This window comes from Oncorhynchus tshawytscha, linkage group LG13, assembly GCF_018296145.1.
Source record: "Oncorhynchus tshawytscha isolate Ot180627B linkage group LG13, Otsh_v2.0, whole genome shotgun sequence".
Classification (NCBI taxonomy): Eukaryota; Metazoa; Chordata; class Actinopteri; order Salmoniformes; family Salmonidae; genus Oncorhynchus; species Oncorhynchus tshawytscha.
Window position 1 is genome coordinate 41,555,027 of NC_056441.1, and position 14,453 is coordinate 41,569,479.

A 14,453-nucleotide genomic window follows, 5' to 3' on the forward strand; every position below is an offset into this window, starting at 1 on the left:
GCACTTAGGCACAATTTGTACTAAAATAGTCAGACACCTTTCTCCAATTTGTGTCAGATATATCATGTTGATTGAGTTGACACTGAAATGAGCGGCCTAACGCATAACATGCAAGCAGCATACCTTGCTACAGTTTTCCACACCAGATAATGTGATGTGAATAACCAAAGGTTTGTGCTGTCCATTAATGGACGTTACATGTTCGCCTATACAAAACGGCATTATAGATTTGAACTAGCCTGGGATTGGCGATACTCTCTTTGTTCTCAATTCTGGAAATCTTATAAATTAGTGATGGGGGGATTGATACAGTTACATATCGGTATATTATTTTGGATGATACATAGTTTTGTATTGTTTTAACTATCGCAATATAATTGTTGCGATAGTTGATTGTACCTGCACCAAAACTCCAGTATTTTTCATTCATAGCTTCTTCTATATCTACTTTTTTAAATAGGGAGCCAATTTGTTTTCAGCACTTTTCTACCCATGACTGATCAAAACTCATCCTCTCATGGCTCTCTTGTCCCTCTGCAGCAGACATATGGTGAGCAATATGATTGGAACATGAAATCCCAATAAAATCACAGTATCGAATCACAATACATATAGAATCGTGAGAATCGTTTATACATATTGTATCGGCACCTAAATATCATGATAATATCGAATCGTGAAGTCGATGGCATTTCCCAGATGTGTAAAATATGTATGTGTGTCTGTGTGTGTGTGTGTGTATTTATTGTATTGCTTTATTTCACCTTTATTTAACCAGGTAGGCCAGTTGAGAACACGTTCTCATTTACAACGGCGGCCTGGCCAAGATAAAGCAAAGCAGTGCGACAAAAACAACAACAGAGTTACACATAAACAAACATATAGTCAATAACACAATAGAAAATCTATGTACAGTGTGTGCAAATGTAGAAGATTAGAGAGGTAAGGCAATAAATAGGCCATAGAGGCAAAATAATTACAATATATCAGTAACACTGGAGTGATAGATGTGCAGATGATGATGTGCAAGTAGAGCTACTGGGGTGCAAAAGAGCAAGAAGATAAGTAACAATATGGGGATGAGGTAGTTGGGTGTGTACAGGTACAGTGATCGGTAAGCTTCTCTGACAGCTGATGCTTAATGCTAGTGAGGGAGATATGAGTCTCCAGCTTCAGTGATTTTTGCAATTCGTTCCAGTCATTGGCAGCAGAGAACTGGAAGGAAAGGCGGCCAAAGAAAGTCTTGGCTTTGGGGATGACCAGTGATATATACCTGCTGGAGTGCGTGCTACGGGTGGGTGTTGCTATGGTGACTAGGGAGCTTAAAAGGCGGGGCTTTACCTAGCAAAGACTTATAGATGACCTGGAGCCAGTGGGGTTTGGTGACAAATATGTAACGAGGGCCAGCCAACGAGAGCATACTGGTCGCAGTGGTGGGTAGTACATGGGGCTTTGGTGACAAAACAGATGTCACTGTGATAGACTGCATCCAATTTGCTGAGTAGAGTGTTGGAGGCTATTTTGTAAATGACATCGCCGAAGTCAAGGATCGGTAGGATGGTCAGTTTTACGAGTGTATGTTTGACAGCATGTCAAGGAGGCTTTGTTGTGGAAAAGGAAGCCGATTGGAGATGGTTAATGTGAGTCTGGAAGGAGAGTTTACAGTCTAACCAGACACCTAGGTATTTGTAGTTGTCCACATATTCTAGAGCCATCCATATAAACAAAAGGATGTAGAATAATTTCTTTTAGAATAATTGCAACCTTCCGGTTACTAGTCCAACGCTCTAACCACTAGGCTACCCTGCCGCCCCCATATGTGACGTGGGCACGGCCACGTGTAGAAGTAGATGACAAAGATCGAAACAAAGATCTACACACATGTAAGAGGCATATCTCACTTGATACAGAACATGGATTTACTGTTTACTACTATTTACTATCTTGTTCCTGACACACCTCTTATTTACATTCATGTTCTCACAGTCTGAGGTCATTGTGAGCTGAGCCTCCACAGGACATATGGGTGATTCCTCACGAAACTACGAGAAAAAAAAGCTGTCATCAAAAGGCAAAGAGTTGCTACTTTGAAGAATCTCAAATATAAAATATATATTTGTTAACTTTTTGGGTTTCTACTTGATTTCATATGTGTTATTTCATAGTTTTGATGTCTTCCGTATTATTCTACAATGTAGAAAATAGTCAAAATAAAGAAAAGCCCTGGAATGAGTAGGTGTGTCAACTTTTGAATGGTACTGTATACAGTGCATTTGGAAAGTATACTTTACGAATGCACTGTACACTACATGGCAAAAAGTATGTGGACACTGCTTGTCGAGCGTCTTATTCCAAAATCAGGGGCATTAATATGGAGTTGGTCCCCCCTTTGCTGCTATAACAACCTCCACTCTTCTGGGAAGGCTTTCCACGTGATGTTGGAACATTGCTGTGGGAACTTGCTTCCATTCAGCCACTAGAGCATTAGTGAGGTCGGGCACTGATGTTGGGCGATTAGGCCTGGCGTGCAGTCGGCATTCCAATTCATCCCCAAGGTCTTTGATGGGGTTGAGGTCAGGGCTCTGTTCTTCCACACCGATCTCGACAAACCATTTTTGTATGGACCTCGCTTTGTGCCCAGGTGCATTGACATGCTGAAACAAGAAAGGCCTTCCCCAAACTGTTGCCACAAAGTTGGATGCACAGAATCGTCTTGAATATCATTGAATGCTGTAGCATTAACATTTCCCTTCACTGGAACTAAGGGGCCTAGTCCGAACCACGAAAAACAGCCCCAGGACATTATTCCTCCTCCACCAAACTTTACAGTTGGCACTATACATCCGGGCAGGTAGCATTCTCCTGGCATCCGTCAAACCCAGAGTCTTCTGTCAGACTGCCACATGGTGAATCGGCCTCACGGCCTTCGTCAGAGCTTTTGTGTGTTTTTTTTAAATTAGCACCCTTATGTAGACCTAGCCCCACCCACATCCGTCCCACAAATCGAAAGGGTTTGGAGGCAAAGGAAAAACAAGTAAGTGCTACCAAATATACAATATGCATTTCCTAATTATTCGAATAAAGTGTGTACATAAAATGTATTAAACATGTCTGTAAAACCACAATGAGGACATCGACCTACCAAGCAAGTTTTCATAAATCATTGGGTACAGCGTAATAAAAACATCAGAGTAATCTGAAATAGGGGCATAATTCATGTTCAATTTTACCACATAACATGCATAGGCATTTCATCATTAAGACCCCATTCGATGCGTGGAACGGATATGGGTGTGGCTAGGTCTACATAAGGGTGCTCATTTAAAAAAACTTGCAAAAGCTCTGACGAAGGCCGCGAGGACAATATGTAAAGCTTATTAGAGATCAGTGATTCTATCAAGAGCAGTGTGCGTGCGGGTTCCTTTTTTCTCATCTCATCTGACTGTTCATGATAAAAACATTTTTTATTACGCCTACATTTTTTAAGTCTTGCCCCGCTCCGTCCTTGACTTTTCCTAAATAAGTTTATATAACACACTGCCGTTGTTAGAATCTTAATGTCACAAACAGAACTGGAGTTTTAGGAGGGCGTGTCATTTTTTTAAAGGGTTTTTCCCCCGTTGCCCCTCGTTCTCCAAAAAGTAGGGCCTGCTCCGCTCCTTCTTCAGACAGTTGAGAGTGCAGTGCCCATCTGATAGTGACCCTGATAATTGCCTCTCAACTGAACCTAAACTATACCGAAACTACACTGCACAAAAATATAAATGCAACATAAAGTGTTGGTCCCATGTTTTATGAGCTGAAATATAAGATCCCAGAAATGTCCATATCCACAAAAAGCTTATTACTCGAAAATGTTGTCCACAAATTTGTTTACATCCATGTTAGTGAGCATTTCTCCTTTGCCAAGTTAATCCATCCACCTGGCAGGTGTGGCATATCAAGAAGCTGATTAAACAGCATGATCATTATACAGGACAATAAAAGGTTACTCTAAAATGTGCTGTTTTGTCACAGAACACGATGCCACAGATGTCTCAAGTTTAGAGGGAGCGTGCAATTGCAATGTTGACTGCATTCCACACACTGACCAAAAAGTTATTTTCTTGGCATTTACATGTGTCCCCATTACCAGTAAAACATCATCAAAACCTATTTCTTTCACTTACTTGCTATGCTGTTTCGTTGTTCAGTAGTTTCATTCTCAACCAGAATTTCATCATATATGTCAAGCTGTAAAGTTTCAGCTCTGTCTGTCCGTGGCCTCTTCTGTCGTAGGACCTCTTCCTCGGTGCGCACTGTCACTCTGTCTGTTTCCATCTTGTCCATCTGTGTCTGTAACATTTCACGTAAACCCTGTTTGTCTGCAACGAAGTAGCGGTCCTTGTACCTAGCATCGAGCACGGTGGCGACCACAGTAAAGAGGCTCAGAGAGAATGCCACGAATCGCTTGTTCACAACCTCTAGTAGAGTACTTTTGCTAGTAGAGTTTTAATGCCATGACAGAGGGTATCAACGTCTGCTGCAGACGCAGTTGATGAGCTTATTTCTCCAGTCAGTTGTTTGAATGCTAGTGTGTTTATGTTTCCAAGTTTCAAACATGTTCTCAACTGCCATTGAAATGGCCGCAGCGGTATGAGGACCAGCACATTCTGAGGAAAGCCGCACAATACGGCTTTCCTCAGTACAAAATCCTCATCCACCCACTGTGCTGTCAGACTTCGCATGCGCAAGGGGCTGACATCGCTGGTCCAAATGTCAGCCGTGAAGCTAATAGCAGTGACGCCCATAGCAAGTATCTCATGGATGTGCGTTTCAACAATGCTGTGTAACTCCGATAGGGCAACATCTGATAAATCACCTGCTTGGTAGTGTGTACCGGGGCTTGAGGTGCTGAACCAGTAGGGGAAAGCCAACATCATCAACGACAGAGAACGGTTGATTGGCAAGGGCAATGAATTCCATTATCTTGGCGTTAATGGATTTCACCTTTTGAGTTGTCTCGCTGAAATGTTCTTACTCTTTCAAATGACTGCTCGACTTGAACTTGTTTAGTTGTTGGAAGCGCTTAGTTTTTTCTGCCTTTTGTTTTAAGTAGGGGCTGAACGTCTGGGGGTGATGCACTTTCAAATGAGTAATTAGGTTTGTGGTATTGAAAGATTTCACTTTCTCCCATCGGGAAATATTGCAGCACAAATGTTGCATTTGGCCTTTTTGTTATCTTCCTTGAAACATCAAAATAGATCCACACAGCAGACATTGGGCTAGGTTAGGGATGCTGTGTAGCGCTGTGTTTTTCGTGGTGTCATTACGTCATCTACCTATGTTATATGCAGTTGAAGTCGTAAGTTTACACAAGCCGCTCATGAGTTCTCTTAGCTGTGTGCTTAGGGTCTTTGTCCTGTTGGAAGGTGATCCTTCGCCACAGTCTGAGGTCCTGAGCAATCTGGAGCAGGTTTTCATCAAGGATTTATCTGTACTTTGCTCCATTCATCTTTCTATCAATGCTGACAATTCTCCCAGTTCCTGCCAATGAAGAACATCCCCACAGCATGATGCTGCCACCACCATGCTTCACCATAGGAAGGTTAGGGCCAGGTTTAATGCAAATGCTATTGTGTTATTTGAAATAGAATATGATTTTTATTTTAATGTTAACCAAACCCTTCATAAACACAACCAAATGATTATTTTTGCTATGGTATATATTAAATGTATTAATTACACTGTAATACTCCCATGTGTAAATATTTGTATGAACATAAGATTCAACAACTGAGACATAAACTGAACATGTTCCACAGACATGTGACTAACAGAAATGGAATAATGTGTCCCTGAACAAAGGGGAGGTCGAAATCAAAAGTAACAGTCAGTATCTGGTGTGGCCACCAGCTGCATTAAGTATGCAGTGCATCTTCTCCTCATGGACTGCACCAGATTTGCCAGTTCTTGCTGTGAGATGTTACCCCACTCTTCCACCAAGGCACGTGCAAGTTCCCAGACATTTCTGTGGGGAATGGCCCTAGCCCTCACCCTCCGATCCAACAGGTCCCAGACATGCTCAATGGGATTGAGATCCAGGCTCTTCGCTGGCCATGGCAGAACACTGACATTCCTGTCTTGCAGGAAATCACACACAGAATGAGCAGTATGGCTGGTGGCATTGTCATGCTGGAGGGTCATGTCAGGATGAGCCTGCAGGAAGGGTATCACATGAGAGAGGAGGATGTCTTCCCTGCAACGCACAGCGTTGAGATTGCCTGCAATGACAACAAGCTCAGTCCGATGATGCTGTGACACACCGCCCCAGACCATGACGGACCCTCCACTTCCAAATCGATCCTGCTCCAGAGTACAGGCCTCGGTGTAACGCTCATTCCTTCGACGATAAACACGAATCCGACCGAGACAACACTACTCACTCATTAGTGAAGAGCACTTTTTGACAGTCCTGTCTGGTCCAGCGACGGTGGGTTTGTGCCCAAAGGCAACGTTGCAGGTTGCCTAAGGCACGTTCACGCTAGGACCCTGGGCATCTTTCTTTTGGTGTTTTTCAGAGTCAGTAGAAGGGCCTCTTTATAGTGTCCTAAGTTTTCATAACTGTGACCTTACTTGTCTACCGTCTGTAAACGGTTAGTGTCTTAATGACCATTCCACAGGTGCATGTTCATTAATTGTTTATGGATCATTGAACAAGCATGGGAAACAGTGTTTAAATTCTGTGAAGTTATTTGGATATTTATGAATTATCTTTGAAAGACAGGGTCATGAAAAAGGGCCGTTTATTTTTTTGCTGAGTATGTATGTATGTATGTATGTATGTATGTATGTATGTATGTATGTATGTACAGTTGAAGTCGGAAGTTTACATACACCTTAGACAAATAAATGTAAACAATTTTTCACAATTCCTGACATTTAATCCAAATAAAAATTCCCTGCCTTAGGTCAGTTAGGATCCCCACTTTTATTTTAAGAATGTGAAATTGAGGTTAGGGCTTTCGTGATGGCCACTTCAATACCTTGACTTTTATTTTTTAAGCCATTTTGCCACAACTTTGGAAGTATGCTTGGTGCCTCTTTGCTTGACATCATGGGAAAATCAAATTAAATCAGCCATGACCTCAGAAAAAAATGGTAGACCTCCACAAGCTGGGTTCATTCTTGGGAGCAATTTCCAAACGCCTGACGGTACCACGTTCATCTGTACAAACAATAGTACGCAAGTATAAACACCATGGGACCACGCAACTGTCATACCCCTCAGGAAGGAGACATGTTCTGACTCCTAGAGATGAACGTACTTTGGTATGAAAAGTGACAATTAATCCCAGAACAACCGCAAAGGACCTTGTGAAGATGCTGGAGGAAACCGGTACAAAAGTGTCTATATTCACAGTAAAACGAGTCCTATATCGACAACCTGAAAGGCTGCTCAGCAAGGTAGAACCCACTGCTCCGAAACCACCATAAAAAAGCCAGACTACGGTTTGCAACTGCACATGGGGACAAAGATCATACTTTTTAGAGAAATGTCCTCTGGTCTGATGAAACAAAAATAGAACTGTTTGACCATAATGACCATCGTTATGTTTGGAGGAAAAAGGAGGATGCTTGCAAGCTGAAGAACGCCATCCCAACCGTGAAGCACGGAGGTGGCAGCATCATGTTGTGCGGATGCCTTGCAGCTTCCGACTTCAACTGTACACGTTTGTGTTAGCTGCATGTGTGACACAACTCCTATTTATGATATCATTTACAGAGATTATACCTTTTTTAATCATTTTATCAACATTTTTTATCAATTTAGTATATTTGAGTTTAACCACAATTTTTGTTGTTATTTGTCCTGTCTTTTCAGGTAGATTAAATTGAAATTGCAACCAACTTTCTAAGGCGTGTTTAAAAAATAATGATATTTTGGAGATTATTGTGAGCCATTGTAATTTTATTTTTATTTTTTACCTTTATTTAACTAGGCAAGTCAGTTAAGAACAAATTCTTATTTTCAATGACGACCTAGGAACAGTGGGTTAACTGCCTGTTCAGGGGCAGAACGACAGATTTGTACCTTGTCAGCTCGGGGGTTTGAACTTGCAACCTTCTGGTTACTAGTCTAACGCTCTAACCACTAGGCTACGCTAATCTGTATAAAGGGGAAAAGGCCATTCTTGAACATTGGGTGAGACATTCTTACTATTTTACTAGAGAACCATTTCTGATTTAAGTATACATTTTGTATGACTGATGCCTTTAGTGAGAGGTCTAATTATTTTAATATTTAATCATTTCTGCCCTCTGAGTTCATATTCATTATATAAATAGGCCCATTTAATTTTGTCTGGCTTGCCATTCCAAACAAAATGTATTATTTTTTTGTTCATATAATTTAAAAAGCAGGTGTAGGCAAAACCATAAGCACCATGACTAAAGAGTTAATCAGGGTGGTTTTTACACAAATAGACAGACAGGTATTTTCCTTCCCATGGTAGCAAGATCGTATCTATTTTTGTTAACTTTATAATCAAATTTATTGGAGTGAGAATTTCTTTCTTTCGGGATATGTATACCGAGTATGTCCACATCCCCGTCAAACCATTTTATTGGTCACCTACACTAATGTAGAAGTTGCATTTTTTTGTGATCCAATACATAATATAGTACACTTTATCAAAATGATAGATAGATATGCCAATAGTGGACAACCTTGTTTTACTCCTCTTGACAGTTATCTGTATATATACCACTTGGATCCTGTTTCAGGAGTAATGAAATCAGACCTTCTTCTTGCGTGTTTGATAATCTACCATTTATATAGGTGTGATTTAAAACATGCTAATAATAGTCTTCTGAGTATATCAAAAAAGTTTGGTATACTTTCATTGGTATGAAATCCAGCCCTCTGTTTACTTGTATCATTGGACAGCCTGCAAATCACCAGCAGAGGGCGACCATTTTGAATCAATTTTCACATTCACTCTGTTGGTGGCCTCCGCTTCCTGGCCTGTGTTCAGGATGAAAAAATGTAGTGTAACGTTCAATTAAACCAAAATTGTGCTGTAGTGAACGACCTGTTTGGGTTGTGGGTTCAAAATGCATCGCTGCCCTTTAAATATACCACTCATTTTTGTCAAGCAACACCCTGGCACACCCACAGAACTGAGCAAACATATCTCAAAGTCGGTTTTTAAGGGACGTACGTTTTGGGGTAACGTGATGTTCAGTACAAACCATTCCAAACCATGTAGCAAGTGAACTGAACGCACCCCATGTCTCGCCCAACGTGTTCTCTAGAGCCTGGGGAAGGTACAGTGAGGGGAAAAAAGTATTTGATCCCCTGCTGATTTTGTACGTTTGCCCACTGACAAAGAAATGATCAGTCTAATTTTAATGGTAGGTTTATTTGAACAGTGAGAGACAATAATAATAATAATAATAATAATAATAATACTAATAATAATAATAATAACAACAAAAATCCAGAAAAACGCATGTCAAAAATGTTATAAGTTGATTTGCATTTTAACGAGGGAAATAAGTATTTGACCCCTCTCAATCAGAAAGATTTATGGTGTCTCCCAGGTGTCTTTTATACAGGTAACGAGCTGAGATTAGGAGCACACTCTTAACGGGAGTGCTCCTAATCTCAGTTTGTTACCTGTATAAAAGACACGTGTCCACAGAAGCAATCAATCAAATAGATTCCAAACTCTCCACCATGGCCAAGACCAAAGAGCTCTCCAAGGATGTCAGGGACAAGATTGTAGACCTACACAAGGCTGGAATGGGCTACAAGACCATCGCCAAGCAGGTGACAAAAGTTGGTGTAATTATTCGTCAATGGAAGAAACACAAAAGAACTGTCAATCTCCCTCGGCCTGGGGCTCCATGCAAGATCTCACCTCGTGGCGTTGCAATGATCATGAAAATGGTGAGGAATAAGCCCAAAACTACACGGGAGGATCTTGTCAATGATCTCAAGGCAGCTGGGGCCATATAGTCACCAAGAAAACAATTGGTAACACACTACGCCGTGAAGAACTAAAATCCTGCAGCGCCCGCAAGGTCCCCCTGCTCAAGAAAGCACATATACATGCCGTCTGAAGTTTGCCAATGAACATCTGAATGATTCAGAGGACAACTGGGTGAAAGTGTTATGGTCAGATGAGACCAAAATGGAGCTCTTTGACATCAATTCAACTCACTGTGTTTTGAGGAGAAGGAATGCTGCCTATGACCCCAAGAACACCATCCCCACCGTCAAACATGGAGGTGGAAACATTATGCTTTGAGGGTGTTTTTCTGCTAAGGGGACAGGACAGCTTCACCGCATCAAAGGGACGATGGACGGTGCCATGTACCGTCAAATCTTGGGTGAGAACCTCCTTCCCTCAGCCAGGGCATTGAAAATGGGGCGTGGATGGGTATTCCAGCATGACAATGACCCAAAACACACGGCCAAGACAACAAAGGAGTGGCTCAAGAAGAAGCACATTAAGGTCCTGGAGTGGCCTAGCCAGTCTCCAGACCTTAAACCCATAGAAAATCTGTGGAGGGAGCTGAAGGTTCGAGTTGCCAAACGTCAGCCTTGAAACCTTAATGACTTGGAGAAGATCTGCAAAGAGGATTGGGACAAAATCCCTCCTGAGATGTGTGCAAACCTGGTGGACAACTACAAGAAACGTCTGACCTCTGTGATTGCAAGGGTTTTGCCACCAAGTACTAAGTCATGTTTTGCAGAGGGGTCAAATACTTATTTCCCTCATTAGAAATTGATTTGTATTTTAACATTTTTGACATGCATTTTTCTGGATTTGTTTGTTTGTTATTCTGTCTCTCACTGTTCAAATAAACCTAACATTAAAATTATAGACGGATCATTTCTTTGTCAGTGGGCAAATGTACAAAATCAGCAGGGGATCAAATATATTTACGTATGCTCATTCACAGTGCTAGCATATTATACTTTTGAAAATTGATATTTATGAAATTGTTTTTATTTTGTATATAATTTGGTTGAAATGACACTACTCCATGTCGGTATCTATGAAAATGATTTGCTTTCAGTTTAGATTCTCTGCCTCTGTTTGAATGTGCCTATTCCAATTATTGGGAGGGACAAAGGTCTTGCACCAAAGCAACCAAAGATGGTGGATAAATTTAAGATGAATGACTGAAGCCGTTTAACGTTGGTCGCGTTCCCCTGCTCCGACATTGCGTGCAGCGTATATATGCATGCAACGTCTGAGCAGGGAAACGTGATCAATATCTGGCATGCTCATGTGAGAGAGGGAACAGCTTGCTCTGTCCTACTTATTGGTCGCGATCCCCTAACTCAGACGTCGTCATCGACTGACAGATTGCCAATAAATATGTGGTTAGCTGATACATAAACTACATATCCAGGTGTTGTAAGATCTGGCATGTGTCAGCAACGTGAGCAGAGGAACGTGCCCATTGTCCCCTGCCTGCTTGCCTTGAGCTAGTGCGATATCTCGCTCTGGGACACCACCTCCACGGGGTGGAGGCAATAAGCAAACCAGAGCGGCCCTAACCTTATCAGGAAAAAATGAGGGAGCCGGATGTATCGCTTTCTCTTCAGTCTCTGTATACATTCCACCTCCTTTAAGCATATTTCTGACCAGGTCTTCTACAGGCTTTCATACTGAAGTTAAGGTGAAAGCCTGGCAGAGGCTACTCTGCTTAAATTAGATTCTAACTCTAAAAGTAGCAGAGATCCTACTTTGGAACTTTGATATGCCGTATATTTCAGACAGAAAACCATTTAATAGAAAATACATTTCATTAGGTCTTGGGTTTAGGCTCTGCTCTTCCAGGGCATCTCACTGCCAGGGCAAGCCTCTATCATTTAAGATAATAAAATAACTACAGACAGTGTGCTCAATATGCTATATCAGTCACCCTGAAATGAAACGGAAGCACAGTCAAAGAGATGGAGGCTGGGGGTGGTGGTGGGCTAGCAAAATCATGTCAAATATATGTCAACAACTCTTCCCCCAAAGGACCCTTTTTTTTAGATGAAATGTCATAAAAATCCCCCCCAAATTCTAGTTTTGTGAGGAATCACCCTTTGGCAACACTTTTTACCATACTGTGTGATGTGAATTCTGTCATTGTTCTGGGCTTGCTTCAAGTCTCTGCAAGTTCAGGTGATGAACATTTCCTGCATGTTCTTGTAGGTGCAGTACAATAGTACTTTTCTCACAGAGAACAGCCTATGGAAAGTATTGAGTTAACCATACCAAACTTCCATCTTAACACCATAAGATGTACACCATGTAACCATTAGACTTTACTCAAAATATTTAGGTTTTCAAATAAAGGATGAGTTTCTCAAACAATATGAGAGTACAGTACTTTTTCTTTGAACACCCTTGTTAGATCACCTACATAACTGTAACAAGGGCTTTGATAAGACTTCAGTCTGAGTACTGACTTAATTGTGGGTGCTACTTTACAGTCGAGTACACAGTGGCCGGTGTGCTTGGTACCACGCTGTTTGCAGAAGCATCAACACTAGTCACATTTTTTAAATTGTTATTAAAGTAGAATTATATGTTGATATGCTATTCAAAGACAAAAGAGCTTCCGTCGTGGTAGGTTTAGACACAGACCAGTCATCTGACACTGGACTTGATACAGGCTACTTTCTGTCAATTTGAATGTCACAGAGAACCTAAATTCATATTTTCCTCTGAGAGAAAATGTAACTGAGTGTTCTGGAAGGATGTGTATTTGTGCAATAACCAGTGCAGCCTCGAGTCCAGACATGCAAATAGGTAGCCTATCTAGCCTACTCCCAATGTTCAGTGAAACTGAAATGCTATGTCACTGTTTTATAATCTTTTTCTCTCATGTATTTGTTGTTACCTTCACCTCAGAAATCTTAGCCTGTTCATTGATTCAAACAACAGTTTTACCCCTCAATACAACGATATAGTAGTAGATTAGCCTTTTCTGTTTAGACTGCAAAATATGATAAATAACCTTTGTTCTGTTCCCTCAGAATGTCTGCACATGAATGTCCACCCTGACAAAGATGCCGCTGTGACTGTGTCGTCCTCACTGCTCCTTCCATTGGAACAGTGTTCTGTGTGCACAGTCCGTGGCGGTGAGAATGACACCCAGACGGCCTGTCACTCATCTCTGGCCCTGGTCCCAGATGAGGACATCACCTTGCTCTTCAACTGCACTGAACTGCCTCAGAGGGCCTTTGCCATCCAGATCCACAGGAAAATCGGTGAGTCTAGAGAAACGTTGTTGTATTGGGTTTCCCTTTAGGCTGCCACCTTAATTCGGTCAAACCAGTCAAAAAGACGTACCCCACAGACAGCTGCTTCAGAATTTGATATGCATGCTGTGGGTGGTAGTTGTGTCAACAAGGATACTGCATAAAAACTAGAGGTCGACGATTAATCGGAATGGACGATTAATTAGGGCCGATTTTCAAGCTTTCATAACAGGGGCAGAAAGAATTTTCACCTTGTCAGCTCGGGGGATCCAAACTTGCAACTTTACAGTTAACTAGTCCAACGCAATAACGACCTGCCTCTCTCACTCGTTGCACTCCACAAGGAGACTGCCTGTTACGCAAATGCAGTAAGCCAAGGTAAGTTGCTAGCTAGCATTAAACTTATCTTATAAAAAAACTATCAATCATAATCACTAGTTAACAACACATGGTTGATGATATTACTAGATATTATCTAGCGTGTCCTGCGTTGCATATAATCTGACTGAGCATACAAGTATCTCAAATCAAATCAAATCAAATCAAATTTTATTTGTCACATACACATGGTTAGCAGATGTTAATGCGAGTGTAGCGAAATGCTTGTGCTTCTAGTTCCGACAATGCAGTAATAACGAGCAAGTAATCTAACTAACAATTCCAAAAAAAAAACTACTGTCTTATACACAGTGTAAGGGGATAAAGAATATGTACATAAGGATATATGAATGAGTGATGGTACAGAGCAGCATAGGCAAGATACAGTAGATGATATCGAGTACAGTATATACATATGAGATAAGTATGTAAACCAAGTGGCATAGTTAAAGTGGCTAGTGATACATGTATTAAAAGGATGCAATCGATGATATAGAGTACAGTATCAACGTATGCATATGAGATGAACAATGTAGGGTAAGTAACATTATATAAGGTAGCATTGTTTAAAGTGGCTAGTGATATATTTACATAATTTCCCATCAATTCCCATGATTAAAGTGGCTGGAGTAGAGTCAGTGTCTACTTCTGAGCGGTGGTAGGCAGAAGCAGGCATGTAAACATTCATTCAAACAGCACTTTCGTGCTTTTTGCCAGCAGCTCTTCGTTGTGCGTCCAAGCATTGTGCTTTTTATGACTTCAAACCTATCAACTCCCGAGATGAGGCTGGTGTGACCGAAGTGAAATGGCTGGCTAGTTA

The 14,453-nt window shown here is 41.3% G+C and overlaps 1 protein-coding gene across 1 annotated transcript in view; it reads left to right on the forward strand.

Moving 5' to 3' along the window:
- LOC112264978 (CUB domain-containing protein 1) overlaps window positions 1–14,453 on the forward strand; it is a 28,157-nt gene that overhangs the window by 629 nt on the left and 13,075 nt on the right. Inside the window, exon 3 of the mRNA XM_024441922.1 lies at window positions 13,031–13,264. Coding sequence (XP_024297690.1) covers window positions 13,031–13,264 — 234 coding nt within the window. The remainder of the gene's footprint in view (window positions 1–13,030; window positions 13,265–14,453) is intronic.